The 27,004-nt window shown below is 41.4% G+C and overlaps 2 protein-coding genes across 2 annotated transcripts in view; one reads left to right on the forward strand and one right to left on the reverse strand.

Moving 5' to 3' along the window:
• The window catches only part of MTFR2 (mitochondrial fission regulator 2), a 64,605-nt gene extending 50,575 nt beyond the window's left edge, over window positions 1-14,030 (forward strand). The window contains 2 exon segments of the mRNA XM_006878293.1: window positions 10,640-10,770; window positions 13,776-14,030. Coding sequence (XP_006878355.1) covers window positions 10,640-10,770; window positions 13,776-14,030 — 386 coding nt within the window.
• A 159-nt stretch (window positions 14,031-14,189) lies between these two features.
• The window catches only part of PDE7B (phosphodiesterase 7B), a 209,931-nt gene continuing 197,116 nt past the window's right edge, over window positions 14,190-27,004 (reverse strand). The window contains exons 10-12 of the mRNA XM_006834716.1: window positions 25,632-25,728; window positions 20,433-20,513; window positions 14,190-14,419 (exon numbers count right to left, since the gene is read on the reverse strand). Of these exons, the coding sequence (XP_006834779.1) occupies window positions 14,190-14,419; window positions 20,433-20,513; window positions 25,632-25,728 (408 nt within the window). The remainder of the gene's footprint in view (window positions 14,420-20,432; window positions 20,514-25,631; window positions 25,729-27,004) is intronic.

The raw sequence follows: 27,004 nt of genomic DNA on the forward strand, positions 1-27,004 counted from the left end.
GAGTGTTGATAGTTGATCCAAGAAGAATGAAGTCCTTGATGTCAATCCTCCAAATAGATGGATTGGCACAATAGCAGTAGCACTGTACTCAAACCTATGAACCACTACAAAGATGCAGAACCAGACCGCCTTTCATTTTATCACACAGAAGTTCACCAGGAGTTGGCCTCTAACAACATCAGCATTCTCTCATGAGACACAAACTCGTTTGTTCTTGGATCCACACTATCAAGTACTGAGTTGACTATGATACTGACATTTGACCTTTTTCAACAAAAAAGGAGAAGTGGTTTCACTTGGTTCACCTACAGATGAGGCCAGTGGTAATGATTAGTTCCATTTCCACATTTCATCAGAGAGCTAAATATTGTCCCAAATGCCATGGTGGCTGTTAAATGGCCTTCTTTCTGGGATTCTGCTTTCCCAAGGGCTTCCAGACACACTGATCTGCCTGGACTCAGGGCTTCCCATGACTGGAGATTTTCTGTTTTACAGCAGAAACAGTCTGGGATCACTTGGCCACTCCATTTCACCTTGAGGGATGCCTTAGCAACCTAGTCCTTCCCTAACACAAATGTTGTTGTTATCTGCTGTCAAGTTGGTTCCGACTCATAGCGACCTGGTACAGGGTTTCCAAGGAGCAGCTGGTGAGTTTGAGCCGCCAATCTTGTGGTTCAAATGGATCTTTTGGTCCAGTGCATTATCCTACCGAGTGCCACATCAAGTAATATTTAAAGACTAGAAATGTGTCTTCTCAGAGTTATGGTCCAAATCAGGGTCTGGGCCATGTCGTGTCGACTCCATCTGTGAGCCTCTTTTCTCTCCTAGTTTCTGGTGTTGGGAGGCATCCCAGTTGTTCTTTTGCTGGTAGACAGATCCTCACATGGCATCTGTCATCCTGTGTGTGACTCATATCTCATGTCTATGTTGCTGTGTCTAACGCTGAGTGCTTAGGGTTAGGACCCACTCTCCACTGGTGTGACCTCATTAACATGACACAGAAGAGTCCTGTATTCCAAGTAGAGTTCCATCCACAATTACAATATGTCATTTTTGGGGCTACAACTCCGTTCACCACACTGAGTTTGCTTGCCTACTTTGAGGGCCTTTCCTCAATCATACTGCTCTGCTACCGTTGGCTCCTCACAAGGTGCTCAGCTGAGTCTAAGTGCTGCTTGCCTGACCCCTTCCTGCTCTTATTCTCCAGTTTTACAAGTGAGACTTAACTCAGAGAGGCTGCCTCTTTTAAGGGAAAGAGAACTGAGCTAGGAATCAGAAGTCTAATCTCGAATTGGGAGTTTTGGCAAGTCATTTATTAATGAATTGAGATGAAGGTCTAGTGTCCTTTGTTATGAAATGGGGATAATAATAATTCCTCCCCATGCACTTGATAGGGCCATGCCAGTGAAGTAAAGTGTGTATAAAAGAAATGTAAAACTGCTAACCAGGCACAAATAAATATGGGCTTCCTGGTTATCACTTTGGAAGAATCTCTCTGCATGATTAGTTGTGGGGCACCTGCCCTTGCTTCCAAGCACTGTCTCACTCTCCATGGTTTTTCCTTTTAATTTCTCAGGCCTTTTGTGTTTACCAGATGCTCTGGGAGCTAGTTCTGCCCAGTGATCAGCTTTCTGCTATTACTTGGATGGCAAGGAAGCAGTGCTTTGTGTTTATTCAAAAAGTCCATCTCTGCATCTTGCCCTGGTACAGTATCAAAATCCCCCTTTATTACTGCCTGGCAAGGTCTGTAGTTTCTATAATCTCATGATTATGAATTTGGCTTCATGGTCTTGATTATATGATATTACTGTGTTATCTCTTTTGCACAAATGGGCTACAGAAAGAAGGACTTTGCTCACCGAGAATTTGAACTTCTTCTGCTTAGAGAATTTTCTCTGCTGTACCACCACATTGCTGTGCCATGCAGGTCTCTGTTTTTTATGCACAGATTTGTAGCCAGGTGAACCCACATCCCTCCTTTACCAGTTGCTGAGACTTCCGGCTCACTGAGGGCTGCTTGGAGATTGAGCATTTAAATTTTTCCCATGCATCTCTTACATTACTGTTGTAGCTAAGTGCTGGTGAGTCAGTTCTGACTCATAGCAACCCTGTATAGGGTTTCTGAGGAGTGGCTGGTGAGTTTGACTTTGCAGTCCAGCGCTTATCCTACAGCGCACACCAAGAGTCCATTACTGTAGTAACACAAATATCTTGATTTCTTTCTATTCTTTGTAGTAGCTGAGACTGTTAACCATCATTGTAGTAACCCAAATATACCTTGATTTCTTTCTATTCTGTGTAGTAGCTGAGACTGTTAACCAACATTGTTTTTTTCTGTTGTTAGCTGCCAAGTAGTAGCCAGCATCTACCTCCTGGTGGTGCTGTACACTACAGATCAGACCACCGCCATCTATGAGGTTCTCATGGTCTGATTTTTGGAAGCAGGTTGCCAGACCTTCCCTCCTTGTTTGTCTTAGTCTGGAAGCTCAGTTGAAACCTGTTGAGCATCACAGTAACATGCAAGCCTCCACTGACACACCTAGGGATGGAACTGGGCCACTCCTGAAAGAAAGGTGAGAATTCTTTAACTGAATATCCACTCCCCTTCCTTGTCATATTGTTCCCTTAAAGTTCCTGACACTGCAACCCCCTCCTTGCCTGAGTTCTTAAGATGTGGTGCCTCTAACCACTCTCCAGTACCTGAAACTCAGACCCTCCCTGGGACCATCACTTCTCCCAAGAGCTGAGTCTCCCATTCCTCCTCAGGCTGGGAAGTCATGTAGGGGACTGCAAATCCCTGACCATCTCTTCCCTCCACAGAGGGAATACTGGGGTTGATTCCTCAGTGGCAATCTATGGGCCACCTTAGTCCGGAAGGTCTCACATCCCTGCCTCTCTTGTTTACCACCTGGGAATGATGTTTCCTCCTTTCACCTGTCCTCTCTCATGTTCTTACACCCCACGTTACTCTGACTTCACCCATCACAGCCCTCATCCTGGTCCTTCTGTTATGTTCCCTAGTGTTCCCAAACCAGGATAACCATGCCCTGGAAATACTGCATACCTGCACTAGACATTTCTTTATCTTTAATTGAAAACTGTCCTTGGAGAAGCCTATTTTTTTTTTTTTTTAAATGTTCTATTGTGAATTATGTGATAGTTTACATGGGAGAACATCAGTCTTACATTCATTCTATCATATATCGTCTCATTGCCATGGTTACAATCCCCTCCATGCATCATCAACCAATCAAAGGGTCTACACTACAAGCCTGCCCCCCCACCCTTCACCCTCCCGGGTCATCAGCACACAGCCCCTCTCCCTCTATGGGTCTAAAGTTCCCAGCTGCTCCATCTCTCCACGTCATCGTCTCTGCCTCCATCTCAGGCATCACTGAGAAGCCTACTTTTTGGAAGCTACTTGTTACCAATTGTCCTTTGTGTCAGTGTTGGGAGATGGGATCTCTGTCTTCTTCAGGTCATACTGACATGTCTAACTATCCGTCCTCTTCCTCACTGAGGAAGGGCAGTGGTGGTTCAGAGTAGAATTCGTGCCTTCCATGAGGAGACCCAGGCCTGATCCAAGCCATGGTGTTTTCATTCATCTCTAATGTGTGTGAAAGCTGGACAATGGATAAGGAAGACCAGAGAAGAATTGATAAATTTGCATTATGATTTTGACAAAGAAAATGGAAAGTACCATGAACTTCCAGAAAACAACAAATCTGTTTTGGAAGAAGTACAGTCAGAATGTTCCTTAGAAGTAAGGATGGTGAGATTTGGTTTCATGTACTTTGGACATGTTATCAGGAGGGACCAGTCTCTGTAAAAGGACATCATGCTTGGTAAAGAATAGAGTCTGTGAGGAAGTGAAAGACTTCCAAAGAGATGGATTGACACAGTGGCAACAACAATGGGCTCAAACAGAACAACGATGAAGAGGGCGTAAGACCAGGCACTATTTCATTCTGTTGGACAGAGGGTTGCTATGAATCACAGCCAGCTTTTGGCACCTAACAGCAACAACAACAACATCATAGAAACTTTTATTAAATGAGAATATCAAAATGTGAAGCTACTGTTTCTTGCTGTATTGTCCATTTAGGTCTCTATACGTCTGAAGGCAATGTTTCCATCTCTTTAACCCTTCCCTGAAGAATTCTGCATTTTCCCTTCAATTGATACCATGTCAAGATGGCAGTTTTGGCATGCTCGAGGGACTCAAATTGTGTTCCTTTAAAATGTTCTTTGAGTTTGGGGAACAAAAAGAAGTCTGAAGAGGCAAGGTCAGGGCTCTATAGTGGATGAGGTAAGGTTTCCCAGTGAAGTTTGCATAGGACACCTCTTGCTATCCTTAAAGAATGAACGAGTACACCGTGATGGAAAATATTCCTCAGTGCAACTTTCCTGGACTACTTCTCACCAAGGCACTTTTCAATTTTCTTAAAACTTCTCTATAAGTCTCCAAGATTGTCCTGTGTCCTTCAAGAAGATCTATCAAAGTTACCCCTTTTTCCAAAAAAAAGCAGTTGCCATAACCTTCTGAGCTGACCTTGAATTTGACTGGTCCAGCAGATCCCCTTGGAAGCCATTGTTTTGACTGGACCATTTATTGAAGGCCCTCCATAATAGTTAGGATTCTGTGTCAACTTGAGTAGACCAGGATTTCAAGAGGTTTAGTGATTAAGATGTACTTTTTACATGTTGTCAGGAGGGACCAGTCGCTGGAGAAGGACATCATGTTTGGTAAGGTGGAGGGTCAGAGCAAAAGAGGAAGACCCCCAATGAAACGGATTGGCCAAGTGGCAGTATCGATGGACTCAAGCGTGGCAACTGTAGTGAGGTTGGCCCAGGAATGGGCAGTGTTTTGTTTTGCTGTGCTTAAGGTCGCTATGGGTCGGTACCAACTCGATGGCACCTAACAACAAACAACATTCCCATTATGATGAAACCTAATACAGACACAGTTAACTCTATGATGAGTGGCTATGAGCAGCCAATCAATTTAAAGGATGTTTCCTCGGGGATGTGGCCTACTCCCAATATAACGGACATGCGGGAAAGACTATCTCTTCTAACCTGGGACTCTACGACTGTAAGCCATTTCATCGATAATAAGCTTCTCTTTATACATACACACATATACATATGTTTCACTGGTTTTGCATCTCTAAAAAACCCAGCCTAAGACACCCTCTCCCAAGACTAAGACAAGTCTTGTTGAGGCAGGAAGAAAAGGGGATCCAGAAATCAGGATTAAGCATGAGCATTAAAACCTTGAAGAATGTTTTGGCTTGTGCCCCTCCTTGCTTGAGCAATTGTGAAAAAGTGTAGGACATGCTCAGTACACATAGCTGAGAGTCCACATCCTGGGACACGCTATTACGGAAGACCATCCATATGAACTTTAATAGCATTTTATAATTTAAGTTTTGTCTGTGTACTGTACAATTTTGGAATTAAATAGTCTATGTGATTGTGAAACATTTGAAATGGAAAAAAATAAAAAGACCATCCATAAAAATTCCATATTTTACTTCCTTGTAAGATGTTTTACAGGCTGGATTGGTTTATTCAGTGTCCTAGGCATAATAACTTTAAAGGGTTATCTTCTCTGGGGCAGACAGAACACCAGCCCCTGAGAGGGGTTTGATCCACACTCTGAACGAATTACACATGTCATCAGCCTAGAATAACTTTTGTCTGCCCCTTTGTGATGGAATTCATCTCGAAGAAATATTGCACATGTACCCAATTAAGGTAAACAGGCTACTTCCTGGGAATTCCCACATATCCCTATAAATAAACATGAAGGCTTTTCCGTCCTAAAATCTTTTAAACCCCAGAAAAGCCTCTGTCTGAAGAGACAGGAGTTAGCATTGATTAGAGCCCTCCTTGTCTCCTCTGACCAGATCTTTTCCTCTTAAAAAAAATCTTTACATCTTTTGCTCGTGTGAAATTCTGTCTAACCTGATCATTCTTTTTCTTTTTTTCTGTAAACTTTTTACTGTGAACTGACTGGAGGTTTAGAGATCATCAGTTTTACCATCAACAATCACACACTTTGTCTCATCTTGGTGATTGTAATCCCCTCCACGTAACAACAGTTATTCAGCTTCCTCCCTATGGTTCCTATTTCTAGTCTACCCTCCTTCCGATCCTTTCTCAACTTTGTCTTTAGGAAAATGGTGTCCTTTTGATCTTGAATGATTGACCATTCCATGGTGAGCAGATCTTACTAGTATTGTTGTCCTTCCTATAGACCTGTCTATATTTGGCTGAAAATTGAGCCATGAATGTGAGTTCTGCCTCAGACCTGAAGAGTGTAGTCTCAGGTTCATCCAGTCTCTTTCTGACAAGTTATCTATCTATCTATCATCGATCTATCTATCTATCTATCTATCTATCGATCTATCGATCTATCGATCTATCGATCTATCTATCATCGATCTATCTATCTATCTATCTATCTATCTATCTATCTATCGATCTATCGATCTATCGATCTATCGATCTATCGATCTATCATCTATCTATCTATCTTTCTGACAAGTTTATCTATCTATCTATCTTTCTGACAAGTTATCTATCTATCTATGTACATTTTATAATTTTGAGTATTGTTCCACATTTTCTGTCACTCCATCTGGGACCTTCTAATGTCATCCCTTTCAGAGCAGTTGGTAGTGGTAGCTGGGCACCATCTAGTTCTTCTGGTCTCAGGGTCCCGGAGACAGATGTCCACATGTTCTATTGGACTAGCTGATTCTAAGCATCTTCAAATTTTCATCACTCTTCTTCCTTCCATACATGGAGAAACAAACAGTTGCACCTTAGATAGTTGCTCATGAGCTTTTAAGACGCCAGTCACTACTTAGCAAAGTAGGATGTAGAACATATTCTTTGTGGACTGTGTTAAGCCAATTGACCATGGTGTCCCCTGAGACTACAGTTCTAAGCCCCCAGGCCCAGCAGCTCATTGCCATAAGATGTTGGATAATATCTACAATATTCTCATCATTTTGCCCCTCTCTACTCCACCACATTCACAGTTGAGCTTGCAGCAAAGGGAAATACCCATGTATATATATTCCTTTTCAAACCCTTCCATATTTGTGGGTATACTCCCACTTTCCCTCCCATACATGTTCAGCCTGTGGATTTGTCCATGTAACATTGATCATCTTTATAGTTCTAGGTTTTACATTAGGTTTTAAATCCATGTTGAGCTTGTTTTTGTATATGGTGTGAGATATGGGCCTTGTTACATTTCTGTAAATGGTTTTCCAGTTTTGTCAGTACCATTTGCTGAGGAGACTATGTGTCTCTTTCCCATTTAGTGTGTCCTGCCCTCTTTTCAAAGATCAGCAGAGTGTATGTGTTTCGCTGATTGATGTATGTATCATTGTACCAGTACCGGGTTGTTTTAACCACTGTGACTGTGTGGCAGATTTTGAGATCAGGGAGTGAGAGGCCTCCAACTTTGTTTTTATTCTTAAGTAATGCCTTGCTTATCCGAGGTCTCTTTCATTTTGATATAAACTCAGTGATCAGTTTTTCCATCTCTTTAAAGAATGCTGTTGGAATCTGGATTGGGGTAGTGTTATATCTCTAGATGGGGTGTGTAGGGTGCACTTGTAGCTGGGCTGGCTGAGCATGGTTGCTGTCCCTTGTCAGGTGAGGTAAGAAGAGAAAACACACACAAGAGAGAGAAGAAAGACAAACACACAGGTAAAAACCAACACACACACACACACAAATAGTAAAGAGAAAAATCAGGCAACAGCTGGAAAAAACAAAACAAAACAACAAAAAACAAACAAAAAAAACCCAACCAAAACCAAAACCTAAAAGAGAAAAGAGGGAAAGGAAAAATAATTTTAAAATCACGGAAGAAGAAAATAAGAGAAAAATAAAAAGAAAGGAAAAAACTAAACATAATTAGGGAGACAGATGAATAACATGGAAAGAGATCAGAGAGTAGTCAAAAAGAGAAAGGAAGGAAATTAGGGAAAGAAATAGTAGTGGTTGGGGAAAAGAAGAAGAAAAAACAAAGTGGAGATAAAATGGATAAAACCAACGATAGGTAAAGAGAGAAAGAAATGGAGGAAAGAATAAACAAACAAAAACAATGAAAGGAAAAAACCCCACAAAAAGCCAGAGCCGGTAACTGACCCAGAGAGGAAAAAATTCTGAGGTCTACTACCAGCCAAGGACCTCACATGGTGTGTAGGCAAAAGACAAGACAGTGGACTTCTGGCCTTAGATGGAGTTCCTGTAGGGTTGGGTGTTTTCTGTCTGGGCACTTAAATGGGAAGTAGTTCATGCAGACCCCCAAATAGCCGGGGGTGGGGTGGTTAGGGTATTTCCATTCCATAGGGTAGTCACGGGTGAGAGTTCCCACTAGTCCAGGGCTGGCCAGAACCAGCTCTGCAGGTTTGGATCAGGTCACACCTGAGTCCAGGCTCTAGGATTTGTGCTGCTTGCTCCTGACTCCCTTTGATGTGGCTTTGACCACCTGGATAGCAGGGGCTTAGCTGTGGGTGCATGTGTGTGGGGGCTGGACACAACTCCATCGCCGGAATAATGTGGGGTACAAGGAAAAATTTTGCACCTTTCTCTACCAATCAGTAGATTGTGCCACTGATCACCCATTGCCTTTGAAGCTGTCTGGGAAAATTCAAGACGGCTTTGCCACACCTGGCCAGGTGGCACAGATCCCCTGCCTCCTCCACCTTGCCACCCCATTTGTCTGTTCAGCTGCTTCTCCTAGTAAGGCTAATCCAGGGGTAACCAGGACTGCCTCTGCAGGTCTGGAGCAGGGCTTGCTCATTGAATTCAGGCACTGGGGTTGGTGCAGATAACTCCCCACTCACTTTGATGAGACTCACAACTGCTCCGCTCCCCTCCGTGCAGCTCAAACCACCATGAGAACAGGAGTTTAGTGACTTTGTTGTGTGAAGTAACCAGCATTCCTTTAACTCACTGCTGCTCCAACTGCTACGCTCACCTTGTGCCGCTCAAACCACCAGGAGAACAGGAGTTTCGTTGCAAGTGACTTTGTTGTGTGAAATAACCAGCATTCCTGTAACTCATTGCTACCAAGGCAATTCTTACTCCTAAGGACACTGCAACGTTTCCAAGGCTGTTGATCTGTATGGAAGTGCATTGCCATACCTTTCTCCCTTGGTATGACTGGTGGGTTTGAACTGCCAACCATTTGGTTAGCATTTGGCTGCTTTCAAAATGCTTTATGTTCTTCCAATCTTGCCCAGGTGTGAAAGGCTATTTGCTAAATTATTTTTTAATCTGGGAGGAGAGAATGCTCATCTATTGCATGCCTCCCATGGACTAGACTGAGCGCTTGGTGCTTTTTGTATGCAATCTTTTAAATTGCCACACTAATCCTATACAACTTCTTATTGTCTGGAAGTAATTTTACAAGATTCAGTAACTTCCTCTGTCACAGAAGAAGTCAGTGGCAAAGCCAGGGCTGGGATCCATTTCTGTCTCCAAAGCTTATCTGTTTTTTATCATGTAGGAGTTCCTGGGTGGTGCAAATAGTTAGTGGGCTTGGCTGCTAACAGAAAGGTTGAAGGTTCGAGTCCACTCAATGGCACTTCACGAGAAAGGCCTGCTAATCTACTTCTGAAAATCCTATGGAGTACAGTTCTTTTCTGAGGTCACCAGGAGTGGGAGGTGACTTATTAGGCTTATTATGTTGCACCCTAGGTGGGAGTGTTAGCTGGTTTTGAGCAATTATAGGTATTCTTGAGAAGGGTTCACTGATAATGTCAGTCTCTGACACAAGTCTGAACACTCCTGGAAGGTACAGGTTTTTTTTCTTCCCCATACTGTAAATGTCTAATACAATATCTGGCATGCAGTCAATTCTCAATAAGTATTTGTTGAATTGAAAGTTCACTGCTCTCATAGACTTGGCCTATTGTTGATGTTTCAGGTCGATTCCCACTGTACATTTGAAAGGCATGGCTGACCTTTGAAATTTTGCTGGGGTCTCACTTCTGATTTCTGTTTTATGATATACAATGATCACAAGTGAAAAAGTAGCTTTGCATTCAGACAGGAGGAGATACTAAGCAATCAGTAGGATTCTAAATCCAAATCTTAGTAAAGTGAACGTGGGGAGACTATGTATGGCACTGTGGGTTAATGCGCTGGACTGCAAGGTCCGTTTAAATGCAAAGTTGGTGGTTCAAGCTCACCAGTCGTTTCTTGGAAACCCTATACAGGGTTGCTATGGGTCAGAACGGATTCGACGGCACTTAACAACAATATAAAGATACAAAGGTGCTTCTGGGAAACATGAGTTGTGCTTTCTTTCTCTCCTCAACTTCCAGAAAGATGTAGGATATTCCACTGTTCTGGATGTATATCCTATTCCAATCCTGAAGTGAAAGGCCATCTTTTTTTTTTCTTTTCTTTTTACAAATAATTCTTGAAATCAGTTTGCTGTGTGTTCACAATCTGAAACGTCATCATATAAGTTTGACAAATGTGAGTCAGAATAATATCAGGACTTAGGAGAAATGTGAAATCTAAGGGAGACCCTGCCTGCTTCCAGAAGCTGGGACTGATTGGTACGTGATGTCTTCATGAACACGGCCTATTTCTGCAGCTTCCGTAGCACAAGATAACTGCATCACTGGGACCAGATTTGCATCTCTGCTTGTTCTCAGAAAGTTTCCTCTCCTGAGCAATGGGTCCCTTGTATTGACGTTGACTGGTCGACTGACAACCACCTACAGAGTGAGAATCAATATATTTTCATTTTGTGATATTTTAAAGAAATTATCTTTATTTTTTAATTGTTCAGCTAGACATGCCAGTGAATATTTAGGCCACATTTTGAGCAAAACTCACAAGGTCGTTTTTTCAAACTTCACATGTGTACAGAAAACAACACAACTTTAAGGGTTTGTGTAAAAGAACAAAGCATAAGAAATACAGTGAAATACAAGCTCCTAACCAGATCTGATTCCATAGGAGAACAGATACTAAAACAAGGCTGTGTTTTGTAGGAAGCACTATCTAAAGATAAGATCACAGGATGCTCTCCAAGTCCCTTGGTGGCAAGACTTAAGCAGGTAGAAACAGCGCTGGTGTGGGCTTAGCCTAGCAGGGAGTAATGACTAGGTCAAGGTTTCATAAATAAGGTTTTGACTATTTACTGCTGCTGTTAAAAGGAAAAGTTAGCTTTGCCTATCAGGCCTGGCAGTGATAATATATTCTCTCTCTCTTAATTTGATCCTAGTTTTACCTTTAACTTACAAAAAGTAGCCCTTTGATTCTTTTCTTCTCTAGCAATAAAAGAGTTAAACTTTTAAGTCAACTATTAATGGTCCATGGACTAGAACAAAAATTGAAAAGATAAAATCCAATAACTCTATTTTAACTAGTAATTGGACTCCCTCTGTCTAAATATTGCAAGATAGCCACTCATGGGCAAAAATGTTTTCACAGACTTCTTCTCCTTTTGCCAAATGAGGGACTCGAAAAGTCTCCAGATGATTGGATGAAGGAGGAGACAGGGGCATTAATTCATGCCTTGTTTCTCATTTTGCTTCAGATAGTTATTGTACTAGTAGCTACTTCATAGGTTTAACCATAGGATATTTATAATTTTCTCTGTGAGCCCTTCCTCAAAACCTAACTGTAAAGTAAACACTTTTGCCCCATCAACTTGGAACTACTAAGAATCTGCAATATACTTTGTTTAAAAGATAACGTAATTACAATGATAACACGGTCCATTTCCAAAACTCCATTGTGTTTATTCCTATCTCTACTTTCTCATTCCTAGTGCGTCCTTTCCTTGATTTGATCGTGGACATTAAAAACAGACAACTCAAAATCCCTCTCTGCATCATCAAACCACAGAAAGAGAGGCTTGGAAGCAGGAATACATAAAACATATTTTCTTCTGGGGTCTCATCAAGCTGAGAGCTTCAGAATATTTGAATGATATCAAAATATGTGTCAGTTTATAGTTATGACAGAAAAAAACAAAGTGTCGAGTTTTCACAACTTCTCTTTTTATCCATATCAATCATTTCCACTTCTCAGTCACCCATTTCATAAGGTTTTCACAACTTTCTTTAGCACCATCTGGCAATCTCTCCTACTGTAATGAAAATACAACCAACTCTCCAGAATTTCCCCTAAGCCTCAACTCTTCTAACCTCAGTCTCTCTACAGGAACTTATTACAATCCAGTCAAGTTTCTAACATTTCATTTGTATGTGAGGAGGAAAAATAAAACCCAAAAGCAAAACAGTTGCACTCATGGAAATAAGATGTAGGTATCATTCTTAGCATGCTTGAGAAATAGTTTGATAGTGGCAGAAATAGTCCTCCCACCACCACATTGTTTGAAGGAAAACAAAAGCGACATTACTAATTTCACCAAATGTTAATCATGTCAAGAACTTCTAAAGAAACTATTCAATGCAGAGCTTAGGAGACTAGCGAAGAATGCTGTAACAAATTGATTTTATGACCAAGCAACTGGAAAAAAAAATGGCAAGAAAATTCCAGGTTTACTATTCTAGCTAGATCCATGATTAACCACAACGACCTGTCAGGAAGGTAAATTCTTCCAGCAAACCAAAATATTTTCTTTACTTAAATAATGTTAACTTCAGCTAGCGGTTGGGTAGCTGTTCACATGACATCAAGGAAAAAAGAAAAAAAAAAAAAATCCAGTTAGTATTAACACTAAAGAAATGAATGCTAATCGGAAACCAAAGGTACTTTGGTACTGCAGCCATAACAGACACATGTGCGGTATGGGAGCAGGAATTCCCTGATGATGGTTATGATGGGGTCATAGAAGATTTGAGACCTGCTCTGTTTCCTGTGAGGCTGACAAACGGCCATGTTCCATGACTAGAGTCCCATAAGCACAAGCTTATCAGCTGTCTTATTAAAACAGAGTGTGCAACATCGCTGTGTTGAAAAGTGACTTCAGGCTTGCTGAAGGGTCTCATTCATCTGAGGAAACGATGCTTGGTGCCATAGATTCAACACTATGGTCTCAAGCGGAATGCGTGTGAAGTTTTCCAAAATATTTCCTCAAAGACCGTTAGTAATTTTGGTTTGTGACCTTAGCTGGAAAAGCATAAAGATTGACGTGGGAAGGCAGTTCAAAAAACATCTATGAGGATTTAAGTTGGGCAGCTTTCAGAAGATGAAAGGATGTTTAAAGTTAAGGCCTTTATCTGCAAACAATAGTATATTAATAAACTCTATATACCTTATTTACAAATGCATTCTCTTGTATTAAAACTAACAGTATTTTGTTCACAGTGCCATTGTTTATACAGGTAGCAATCCCATAATACTCATGTATCTTGGCATGGGAATCAGTAGCGCTTGGTATTTACAGAAAATGTACACGTGTGACTATAAACATGCCACTGAATCTGCATTAGCGATCAAACACAGATCAGCTACTGGTGCGAATGGATGGACTCTGCAGCACCTTCCCCTCCGCGGGACAGGAAACGTGGATTCGGAAATTGCAAAGATGCCAAATCTCTGACCCAAAGTGACGTCAAGTCAGTAACAAAACCAGGATCCCCTTGTTCCATTTGGGTACATTGGGTGATCTTAGTCCAGAGTTTTAGATCCATTGTCTAGTGCATAAAATAGAAAACGTTAAAAAGATTTATTATTATTTTTATAATAATAATTATTATTAAAATATAAGGTACTTTCTCTCTCATGGTCTCATTTATACTCTTGCACTTCAGATCGGTATCCTCGGAGTTCCAAATATGCTGGTGTTTTGTCATGTAGCTCAGCAGTCAGATGACACACGGGAAATGCTCTGGACTTTGTATGAAGTGCTGCCTGTCGCCCGTGTGGCCCAGGGTCCCTGGGGGACGTGCCAGAAGCACCTCATCCTGACTTCTCAGTCTTCTCCTTGGGTTGGCAGCCTGCCCCTGGAATCAGCCCCCTGTGCTACTGAATGGAGTTTCTCGTTTCGGCAGCAGATGCTGAGGTGACAAATGTCTTCTGTACATTTGGAAATAGGAGGGGAGGTCGGTAAATAGGAGGAGGGTGGCAATCAGAGAGTGGCTGGGTTCTTGGTGAGGACCCCTCGGAGCTTCACCACCCTCTCGGAGACCTCTGCTCTGCGTGGTTCTCAGAGCCCAGCGCTGGGCCTACTGGGCGTCGGCCTCGGGGCCGGGGGGCGCCTCTGTCTCAGCGTCCGCACCTGCGCGTTCTGTGCCCCCTCCGCTGCCGCCACTGCTCCTGGGCAGCTTGTGCATCAGGCTCTTCCACTGGGCTTTGTTGTGTGCGAGATGGCTTAGCATGTTTTCAGCCAAGGGACTGTTTCCGGTGAAACGGGCCCATTCGCGGAAGAGTGGCTCCACGATATAGCTCATGAAACCTGGGAGAGGAAGCAAGATGAAACGCATTACCATCAGGACGGAAGCAACTACTGCTTTCCTCACACACCTTTGTCTGCTTGACCTGGGATGTAAAGGCCACCAAGTTGCAGTCACGAGTCACAGCGTAGCAGAATAAGATATGTCCCTTTGGGCTTGCAATTACACCTCTATTTGTCTCAGTTTCCTCATTTGTTATGCAAAAGTTGCGAGTACCAAACCTAAGAGATGATTAACTCTCAGCCATTAACTCAAAGGTTAACAGTTCAAATCTACTCAGAAGCTGTTTCTCGGAAGAAAGATCTAGCCATCTGCTCCTGGTAAAGATGAAATCAAACCAGAAGCTGTGTTTGTGTATGGGTGGCTTCTGACTCATAACAACTCTATAGGACAGAGTAGGGTCCCCAAGGCTTTAAGGAGCTCTGGTAGCGTAGTGGTTACGAATCAGGCTGCTAATCTCATGGTCAGCAGTTCGAAAGTACCAGCTGTTCCGCGGATGAAAGATGAGGCTTTCTGCTCCCGTATAGGAAACCCTGTGCAGGGTCGCTATGGGTCGAAACCAACTCCATGGCACATAACAATAATCTTTAAATAGAATGCCTTTTCCCCAGAAATGCCTGGTGGGTTTTGAACTGCCGACTCTTAGCTTGGTTAGCAGCCAAGCACTTAGCCACCATGCCACCAGGGATTCTTTGGTGTGAAAATTACAGTCTTTGTGCAGCAACAACCAATCCCTTGCTGTTGTCAGGACAATGACATGATGTAACTGAACCTAGTAAACAATAAATACTGGCTATTATATAAATAAATATTGGCTATTATAAATATTACTATTTATATACTATAAACTATACTATTACTTTTGCAAGAAAGATGAGGCTTTCTGCTCCTGTAAAGATTTATAGCCTTGTAAACCCCCCTTATAGGTGGCACTGTAGGATAATGTGCTGAGCCACAAAGTCAGATTGAGCCATAAGGTCGGTGGTTCAAACCCACTAGCCACTCCTTAGAAAACCTATACAGGGTCGCTGTGAGTCGGAACCAACTCAACGGCACTTAACAACAACAACAAAACCCTTGCAGGGTTAGAACTGACTCAACAACACTTAACAACATTATTATCTGTAGAGGGAGAAAGACTGTAACAAAAAAGTAAAAAAAAAAAGCCCGCATTGGCACTAAGGGGGATGGGGTGAAGGGAGAACAGGGGGCAATGAGTTCAGTAAGGGATCTCCTACAGAAGACTTTTTCAGGAATATGGCTTTATAGTTTTGTCTTACTTTTAATTATATTAACTAACTTGAATATTCATTTCAGTACAGATTTTTACCTGCATAAAGCCCTACTATGAAGGAGTCTTGGTGCCACAGTGCTTAAAGTACTCAGGTGTGAACCTAAAGGTAGGTGGTGTGAACTCACGGCAGCTTCATGGGAGAAAGCTGTAGCAAACTGCTTCCATAAAGATTTACAGTTTTGGAAGGCCTATGTTGTTGTTAAGTACTATCAAGCTGATTCCGACTCAAGTGTCCCTTGGAAGCCTATGGAGCATAGCTATTCTGTCCTAAGGGCCCCTATGAGTCTGAGTCGACTCTACAGCAATAGCTTAGATTTTGTTTTTTGGAAAATCCTGCAAAGATTGCTTGAAATTAGACTTCTGTATCTGCATATCTGTTCTTTCACTTATTTTAGACTCGTTGAGTTCTAATCATGTTTCGCTGTTAATGTGCTTTCCACATTAACAGCAAATTAGGTGTTAGGTGAAGATAATGTTCAGCCAAGGCCTGAATTATTGGAATCATCATGAATTTGTTTGCATGTAGGGTTGATTGTAGGTGGGGTAGAAATAGTAACTGTTTTCAGCCTAACAGTATCTGCCAACAACTGATCCAGTATGTTTATGGGAAAGCAAATGATTAAGCTTGATTTGATCACCTTTGTATTGAATAAACAACAAAATAGACAGTCACTCTTTGAGGACAATATAGAAATGGGAAAAGGATGCAGCATGTAAAATGTGATTTACATTTCTGCAGTATCTCATCTTATATGAAATATGACTTACAATTGTGAGATCATTCAAACCTGACGAGGAACACTAGGCCGATGCCTTTATGTCTGTATTTGTCACTTTAATAAGGTTATGCAGAAAGTCAACAAGCAAGAATTTCACATATTTTTAGTCTTGAATTTTTTTCACCTCCTTCACAATCTCCATATCTAATTTCTAATATCTTTCACCTTTGAATACAAAGACAGTTTGAAATACTAAATTATTTTAAAATTAGGCTAACGATTATAGTTTGAATTGGAAACGCTTATCAAGTTTACCTTGAGTTTAAAAAGTTACAAATTCTAGCATTTTAAAATCCAGCATCTACAAAAAGCAACTCATTCTATTCCTGAATTTACCTTGGATCTACATCTGTATTAATACTTGACTGAGAACCTGAGAGCAGTTCCATTCACAGGTATCGCCAAAGATTGGTCTGGTGAGTTACTTCTGAAAAACTAGCCATTCAAAACCCGTGCACCATGAGTTGGAATTGGCATGATGGCAACTTGTTTGTTTATACTTGTCAGCTATAAAGACTTCTTGTCCTGATATGGTGCTGCAGGATAATGTGCTGGACAGCATGGTCAGTTTGAACCACAAGGTCAGTGTTTCAAACCCACCAGCCGGTCCTCAGAAACCCTATGGCACTTAATAAAAACAGTCTTACTGGGAAAGCCATTTTAAAATCCGAACAGAAACCATGAGGCAGGTTTCCAAATAAGGGAAGGCTTCTGCAGTATCTGATTTGGGAATCTATTGGTTCTCAGTTGGTTGTGCCAACCCTCATTGCTCCTCTAGCATGAGCTGACTTTGCCCTGGTATTGTCCAGGAGGGGTGAGGGTAGGGGAAGGGAAGCATGGCAGTCTCAGGGTAGACAGGGATTGAAGGGAAGCTTCATTCCCCTCCTCTTTCTGTTGATCTCATCAACTAGAGATTCAGTCAACATCATACCTTCTTTTTTAAAATGTAGAATTTGATGGAGAGAGGGGAGTAGGGAAGGGGACATGAAGTCAGGTTTCCATTGGGTAAGTGTGAATTACCTACACAGAAAATCAGAGTTAAGTCCAACTGAGGCCAACACTAAGGACACCCTCATTTTGGTTAGGGAGAGAAAACAGAGAGGAGACATTTTTCATTTATAGGGTAATCAGGACAGAGGAACTAACTGCAATATTTTAGGACCCAATAGAAAAATCGTGCCTGGAGGACTGGAGCCTAGGACTCCCGTTCAACTCCATTTATCTACTTAGGTTTTTCCAGCTTTCCCTGTACACCACACTGCCCAACCCTGAACCTAGAGAGCAAAGATGTGGAACAGAGACATAGAGATTCCTGCACACGTATTTAGGAGTTGTTTTACAATCATCTTCTCTTTCTCTTTATTATTGCGGTGCTGGTCTGTCTGCATCCATAGGGTTTCTCTTTCTTTACTCCACCCCCTAGCTCATTTAAAAAGCAGGTATCTATGGTAACCACAGTTTCTGGAGTTGTAAAGCAGGGCATACGATCTGACAAAATAAGTGTGTTCTCATGACAACAACAGGGCAGCATCTCTGAAATCAGGTCTGTCTTGTAAATTCAGGTTGTGCACTTAACAAGATGAGATTTTGTATGGGGTTCAAAAGGTCTTTAACAATTGCCTGGCAAATTTCTTTTAATTAGAGCCCAACAAAGTGTATAGGACTGCCGTCAAGGTCTGTTCCTATCAAATCCTAGCTGCAAAACCATCCCAGCTGAGAGGAGAGAAGAGGATTCTGGGAGCTGAGGCTAGGTTTCTCTTGCTATATCCTCTTCCATTCCTCACCAGCAATCCTGCAGCGTCATCTGCCCTGGGTTCTATCTTTTTTTCAAGTTATTTATTGATTTTATTTGTCATGGTTGAGAATATACACAGTAAAACATACATCAAGACATTTCTAAATGTACATTTCAGTGAGATTGATTACATTATTCAAGTTGTGCGGCCATTCCCACTCTCCTTTTCTGAGTTGTTACTCCACTATTAACAAACTCACTGCCCCCTAAATTTCATGTATCATATTTTGAATTGCTGAGGTCAATATACCTAATTTAGATAGATCCTAAAAGAGCATAGTGCTCAAGGCAGACACTGTTTGTGAATTAAGCTAAACAGCTGTTTGGTTTTAAGAAGACTTCAGGGACTACTTTTGGTTTAAGGTTTAAAGATGATCTCAGGGCAATAGTTTTGGGGACTCATCCAGCCTCCATGGCTTCAGAAAGACTGGATTCCATGGGAATTGACTTGGGTCTTGTTTTTTTATTAGCCCCCTTCCTTTTTTGGTGGAGGAAATTATAAAAACAACATAAAATATTAAAAGTAATTTAGAAGAAAATGATCTCGTAGTAATTTCATCAGTAATTTCAACATAACTATTTTCATTCAAATCTTTGGAGCCAGAGATAAATTCTGTCGATAGTTCCTAAGGATAAATTATGAATTTTTTCCAGGGATTGTGGATTTGACTTGACTTTCAGCGTTGGTAAACATATCATTTTAACTTGCTCTGGTTTTCTTACTTTTCAATTGATTTTTTAGGAGGTTCCCTCCTCCCATTGTTAAGGTATTAAAATTTGGGTTTTACAGAGTTGTGCAACACTGGGAATGCATTTAACGGAGGTCTGTAGGAACAGGAAATACATGAACTGACACATGTAAGTGCCATTGAGCTGGTTCTGACCCATAGCGACCCCATATAGAGTTTCCAAAGAATGGCTGGTAAGTTTGAACCACCAACCTTGCAGTTCAAATCAACCTTGCAGTCCAGTGTTTATACTATAGTGCCACTCCAGAACTCTACCTAGCACTTGTTGTTGTTGTTGTGAAATGCTGTCGAGTTGGTTCTGACTAATAGCGACCCTGTATAGTGTTTCTGAGGAGCAACTGGTGGGTTTGAACTGCAGAACTTATGGTTAGCAATCCAGTGCTGATCCTCCAGTGCTACACCAGGACCCCGTCAGTGCCACAGCTTATAAAATAAAGAATGCTTTAAAAATTCTGAGCTTGGTTTCAGTTGAAGAAAACTTCAAGGAACAGAAAGACTTTCCTTAAATGTAGATAGAATTTGTGAAGCATTGGAAGGACTATTGAGATTCTTATCTAATTGGAAATATTTCTGCCACTAAAATGCCTAAAATATCTACTGTTTGATTTTCTTGAGGATTTTATGTATAACTCATGTAGATAAAGAAATAATTATTTTGGATGTATCAAGATCACACTTTTAACACTTTATCACAATTGATACTTGAGACTGAAAATAAGTTTTTGAAGTGGAGAGTAGGGAAGCATGGGAACTCAAGACACAATGGCTGAACTGGGCTTCAAAGACTTTGGCTGAGGGTACTGGGCCCTTGGGAGTGAAGACGGGAGTTAGAAATGCCTAGTGATCCAAACTGGAAGACCCCTAAAGGCAGACTCTGCTGACTTCCCAGAGTGCTAGCCTCCATGTTCTTAAGGAGCAAATGTTGTTGTTGTTGTTGTTATGTGCCATGGAGTTGGTTCTGATTCATAGCGACCCTGTACAGGGTTTTTGAGGCTGTAAATCTTTCTGGGAATAGAAAGCCTTATCTTTCTCCCGCGGAACAGCTGGTAGTTTCAAACTGCTGACCTTGCGGTTCACAGCCCGACTCGTTACCACTACTCTAAGGAGCAAATAGTTGATACTTATTACTATTTTTCTACTTTATCTGGTTGGATAAACAGGATAAAATTGTATAACAAAACCTGTACTTTAAATTTCACAATTTTAAATCGATACTTACCTAGTAGATTAGTCATGACTAGATTGTTTATTTGTACTCTGCCATTCAAAGGAACACTGATTAGACCTCCAATTTGGCTCATCCAAAAACAGTGTGGGGATCTCTTTTTGGGGGGATCTCTTTTTGTGACTCTTGGCCAACTGGCCAAAACCATTTGATTAACATTTAATTCAACTCACCAATTTGTATACTAGGGATTGAGTCTTTCTGTTGATTACAAAGAGGACTGATTTCCAGTTCAAATTTCTGCTCAAGGTCCCCTAAAAAGAAGGAAGAAGCAACATATTAATAATCTAGAATTTATATAAGTGTTGGAAGAAGTTATTCTAGAAATTTCTGTTTCTTGCTTTGAGAGCATTAGGAACCCTTTAGCACCATTGTGCTCTGCTTTGCTCTGAAACCTGTGAAATTTTAAGATATCGGAGAGTTAATGATCATTTACAATAAATGTGTTGTAATTAGGTGTGCTCTAAGATTAATGGTTGAACAAAAGTATAAAAACAAGATCGGAACTAATGGGCAATTTCCAAACAAGATGGAAGTTCTGGCTTTAAGCAACAGGTTAAGAATATAGACTTTATACTAAGTATTCAATTTTCACCTGAAAATAACCAAGCTAATGCAGAGAGGGCTTCCATATAACCAAGACAGTAAGCAGGGTTTCCAAGGAGCGGCTGGTGACTTTGAACCACCGACCTTGTGGTTCAAACCGACCTTACAGTCCTGCACATTGGCTCACAGCGCCAGATAATAATAATAATAGGTAGGAAATGGGAGAGAGGAATTAAAAAATCTTATTTGAACAACATTTCAGTCTGTAGCTATAAAATTAATTATAAATAATGATCAGTCCTAACTGAGGGTGAAAATTGTATTTTTTGAGTTGGAAAACAGTATGTTTACTCAGCAGAGAAGGAGGGCCTCAGAAACATGAGCTCAGTTTACATTTACAAATGTAATTTCCAAAACTAGAGTAGATAAAAATATAACACTTATATATGCTTACTTTGTGCTAGGTACTTTACATATGTTAATCAGTCTACTCTTCATGGCAGCCTGCTTTTAATCCTCATTTTCTAGATAAAGAAATTGAGGCATAGGGAGAGTAAATATGTCATCCAAGGTTACACTGTTAGAGAATCAAGTCTGGTCTAGATTCTACAGCTCTAGAGTGTCTGCGCTGAACCACTGTGCTACAATCTGACAGACTCCTTGTTTCTGTCACTTCCTCTAAGACTAGCCATGATCTTGCGTGCCCTGGTGCCCTGGTGATTCTTAAGACTAATGTGAGGAAATCATTTTAGCGTAAGCCTGAGGAGTTTCAGGAAGTCTCCTCATACTTTGCCACCTTGGAAGGTGACAGCCTTCTGAGGGCCAGGTATGATACCATTTAATACAAAAATGAATTCTCCCATGATCAGTTGCTCTCCTCACCTCTGTTTCTGTTAAGAGTACTATTGATTTTTCAGTCAAGCCTGACACTTTGGTTCTTTTTGATTTCTCCCTCCATATTGAGGCATCAAATTTTGTTTGTTCCTCTCTTGGGAATACTCTGCCTGACCCCTTGTCTGGTTTCTTAATAATTTGTTCTTCGTTTTTGCTGCGTATCCAGTCTTTCTTTCACTTCAGCTGTATGAGTGAAAGGGTTTTACAAAAGTTTGTGGAAAAATTCCATTATCATTTAATTCCATTTTCCCATGAACTCTTTGACACTCCCTCGAATATATGATCCTAAATTCATTTTCTGTGATGACTCCCATTGTCATGTTTGCTGATTTAGCCGGGCATACAGGGGCCTCCACAAACGCATCCTCTCATTCTAACGTTCTATGGGACCATTCTGGTCTAACAGGCGAGGGTATGTCCTCACCTCAGTGCATGTGCCCGCTTCCATTTTTCTCTGTATAAACCAGTGCTACCCAATAAAACTTTCTGCAATAATGGAAGCATTCTCTGCACTGTGCAATATGGTGGTGGTGGTGGTGGTGGTGTGCTGAAGAGTAAGTTCCGACTCGACCCTGTATAGGTTTCAGGGGTCTTGGAGTGGTGCTGCAGGTTAATGTGCTGGACTGCAAAGTTGGTTTGAACTGCAAGGTTGGCAGTTTAAACTCACCAGCCTTTCATCGGAAACTCTATACAGGGTCACTGTGAGTCCGAACTGACTCGATGGCACTTAACAATAACAGCATAGGGTTTCCCAGGTTGTGAATTTTTATGGGAACAGAAAAGTTTCATCTTTCTCCTTTGGAGCAGCTAGTGGCTTTGAACTGCTGATCTTGTTGTTAGCAGTCCAACTTGCAATCAACTATGCTTCCAGGGCTCCTTGTTCTATAAGGTTGTTGTTGTTGTTAGGTGCCATTGAGTCAGTACCGACTCATAGCGACCTTATGTACAGTAGAACGAAACACTGCCCGATCCTGGGCCAACCTCACTATTGTCGCCACACTTGAGCCCATTGATACTGCCATTTTGTCAATCCATCTCACTGCAGGTCTTCCTCCTTTGCTCTGACCCTCCACCTTACCAAACATGATATTCTTCTCCGGCGACCGGTCCCTCCTGACAATATGTCCGAAGTATGAGAGACGAAGTTTGACCATCCTGGCCTCCAACGAGCACTCTGTCTGCACTTCTTCCAACACAGATCTGTTGGTTCTTTTGGCAGTCCATGGCACTTTCAATATTCTCCTCCAACACCATAACTTAAAAGCATCAATTCTTCTAAGATCTTCCTAATTCACTGTCCAGCTTTCACATGCATATGAGGTGCTTGAAAATACCATGGTTTGCGTCAGGCGCACCTTAGTCTTTAAGCTGACATCAACACTTTAAAAAGGTCTTGTAAATATAGTTCTTTGATATGACCTCCAAAAATTAGAAACTAAAATTTCAATTTTATTTAAGTTTAAAGAGCCATCTGTACTGTAATCTACCATATTGGAAAGTGCAGACCACTACCCACCATTCAATATCCAAGTTAGATCTTACCTTCCTCAGCCTCTAGGTCTTCTCCTGTGACCTATGTATGTTTGATACTTATTCCTATGACTCCTTATCATGTCTGCTTTACAGCTGCTTTGAATTATTGCTTTTCATAAACTAGTTAGTTTATTCATTCACTTATTCAATTATAAAGCACTTGTTATATTTCTGAAACTTTGCTAACTAACATAGAGAATGCAAAGATGACAACTGCATAGCTTCTCTCCTCTAGGACCTTTGCTGATTATTATTTTGAGGGTACAAAACATGAATAACTATACTTCTTTGACTCTTTCATAACACCCCAATAGGGCTTTGTATATAGTAGGAAAATCACATTTTTGCTGAAGATTAGCCATGGCTAGAAGTAGATGTTTAATAAAAACTTCTGGAAGACTCAGCTGATTGAGAAAACACAAACTTGAAGTGCATCAGAACAGAATTCTACTTCCTGAAGGGGTTGCCGAGGGTGTGCCATTGAAAATCCTAATCTCTCATCTGAGAATTGAACAGTTTTTCTAGTTTGTGGGATCTCGTTTTCTTTATCCCCTCTCTCCTTGACCTTGATTTTTGGAGTTTTCCTTTGCTCAACATCACGAACCATATTGGAGGTTCGCGGTCTGTGGAAACTTGCCTAAAACTCGGAGGCTGGAGTGAGCTGGGCTCTGAGCCCAAACGCTACACTGAAAGCCAGATGAAATTAATCAAAATGACAAGTCAACCTTATAGAATTAAAAAATAAAGAAATTCAGTATGGAGGGCAGGCAGTTTGAATGACCAGAGAATATTGTCAGACTTCTGCTACAGCATAAGTTGATTAATGTAAAAAGGACCTGATGTATGTTCCTTATTCTCCTTCTTCTGCCAGGAGACGTGCCAGAAAGCAAGGTGCATGAAATCTGATCTTCGGTGATCAGTTTACAAATGTTCTAGGTTTTTCCATTTTATAATACAGCACATGTATCATAATATTGTTAGGACAACAATCAGGTTTTGCAAAGAGCCTTATAGATCACCTCTTCTGACTGGCCCCATTTTCCTCTGCTTAGTTAAAAATTTTGATTCACCAACTCAAGGGATTTTCTACGTGCTCAAGTAACGTAGTCCCTGCCCCAAATTTCTTATAATCCAAATAAGGTGTAAAATGAGCCAATGAAAGAGTTAGATGCTCACAGTACAAACAGCATATGAATGAGTCAGAATAGAAAACAGAGCAAGGACTTTCAAGGGTGGAGATCCTAGCTCCTCTCTCTCGGTGCTAGCTTGACAGTTTATATACCGCACAGTAAAGGAAGTACTTGTCACGGTTAATCTAAAACTTTCTTGCTTCAGTTTCATCAGGTTATGTCTTGCCCTTAGTGGAGGTTGGATGTCACAGGCAACAAGAACAGATCCTTTGATCTGTAAACCCCTCACACTCAACTCAAGTGAAATTACAGAGTTACAGGAGCTACCTAAGCACTTTTACTCAGCACGAAAGAGGTGGTCAGAAGAGCCTTCTAGACCCACATGAACTCAATCAGTTCTTTGTTGTCTGTTTTTGGGGTCATCGTGATGCCATTGATACATCTTCCAATGGCGGCTTCTCTGAAAAGTTCACAGTTGCTACTTGACCTCCCCAAAGAGCTGGTATCAGGGGCAGTTGAAGCCTTATTTTTTCGTAGTCTCTCAAGCCTGGTCCTGTCACTAGCATCAGACTACTGCTATGCCTGAGCAAACATCCTGAACTCTCAAACCAGGCCTGAAGGAATAAGGCTGTGTACAAGATGGATATGCCACGAACATCAGGAGCCATCTTGCTAAGTCATTGCCTTATTTCTGACTGAATTTCATTTTTGAAAAATTATATTCCAATTTGGAGTCATTTGTCTTTTCATAGTAAAATTCTTCTACCTTACTTTTGAAACTGTTTGAGAGATGAGCTAAATTTTTGGTTGACTGTGCTCTGCTTCATATTAGCTTTCCCTAAGAAAGTGAGGGGAAAGGAGGAGTTTTCAGTCCTTCTGCCAAAGCAGGAAAAATTGACCCCAAATGGCATTTAATGTTTAGGTTCCACTCAGCTCATTAAAATGAAGGTTAGAGTAAAAACCAAGCTGTTCTACAAAGCAAAGCCATTAAAAAAAGAAGGAAAACAAAATGTACATATTCCTCCTTTAGTCATTTTTATGCCACCTCATTACTACTTGCTTCTGTAGTAAGTGGACATTATATATTTAAAATTGTTTTCCATAAAAGGGCAGGATAGTTTGTGAGAGAGTTAAAGAGAAAGGTTAGGATAATAAGAGTTGGTGAAAGAGCAAATGCCATGAAAGATTCACTGTTTCCTGTTTTATTAGGAAAAAAATACCTAAAGGGAGAAGGGGCACTGAAAACTCGGCTGCCGGATCTTTACAAACCTTGCCTGTAGAACTCTTCACACACTCTTTCACTCCATTGCTTGCTCATCTCCCAGATTCTACACGGATTGCAGATGTCAGCACACTTCAAGGCAATCTGAGAAATGGTAGGGCAGGGAGAGACAGTCAGAGGCTGATCCTTTCCTAGCAAATGCACCTCAAGTCAGAGAGGATGTAAACCTAGCCAGTGGGTGGGCACCCTCTGCCTCATGGTACCAGTTCAAACTAGTTGTTGTCGAGTTGACTCTGACTTGTGGCTACTCCATTTGTGTCAGAAGAGAACTGTGCTCCACAGGGGTTTCAATGGCTGAAATTTAGAAGTAGATCACTGGGCCTGTCTTCTGAGGAAACTCTGAGTGGACTGGAACCTCCAGACTTTTGGTTAGCAGTTGAACATGTAAACCCTTTGTACCACCAGGGACTGCTTCATCATGGTACCAAGCCATATTTACAGAGAATTTTTCTGACATGTCTCTTCAGGAAACAGCACTTACTTACTAATGCACAAAAAACCTTTATTCAGACCTCCCACTTTTAACAGTGAGAATGAGAGAAGAGACACAGTCCAAGGATACAGAACTTCCTGGAGGAGACTGGAGGTGGGCAGGCCAAGGAAAGCCAGGGCTTGGCTCATCTTGCTGCCCTACACCTCTCAGGCAGGGAGATCACAGGACCCAAGCCAGGATCCAGTGAGGACACTGGGCCTCCCTCATCACACTGACCGACTCCACACATCATTTACAGTATCTATATGTGCCTTTTTGTGGCTGTGTCAGTCTGGGAACTGACTCATAGAAAATGTAGGTGTGTTTTGTTTGCAGAGCTAAGTTTAAGGCCTTTTTGATTTGCCTTACACAGGTCTAGATCTGGAATATCAGATGTGGTCAGCGATGCTGCCTTGAACAGGGTTACCTTGAATTCCCAGAGAAGCAGATTCTTTCCCTTAACCACCAACTACCTGAGAGACCTGGATGAGCTCCCAGTAGTGTGTGCTGCCCACCAGCAATGGCGGTTTGTTTTGACCCAGTTTCTTGGGAGCTCAAATCCACTGGCAGTGATGGGGTCTGGGATATCCTTGCTGACACTGAGTTGCAAAATTGGTTGTTTACTTTCTGGTTAATGGAGGGACCAGTTTGTGTAGGAATCGGTAAAGGGCAGAAGTTTCCTCCAGATTCTGTCTGTTAGGGATTCATTTGAGTTAGCAAGTTTTCTTTCTGAAACGTAAGTGTTCAGACAGGTTCTTTTAGCCACTCAAGGCCTTGGCTTGAGTCTCTAAAATCAGACACCTGGCCAATATTTGTCACACTCAGGGACTAGATTAGTCTGGGAAGGAATAAGGAGGGAGGCGTAACTCTACAGCTGGGGTAGCATAT

Source organism: Chrysochloris asiatica, unplaced genomic scaffold (assembly GCF_000296735.1).
Source record: "Chrysochloris asiatica unplaced genomic scaffold, ChrAsi1.0 scaffold00013, whole genome shotgun sequence".
NCBI lineage: Eukaryota > Metazoa > Chordata > Mammalia > Afrosoricida > Chrysochloridae > Chrysochloris > Chrysochloris asiatica.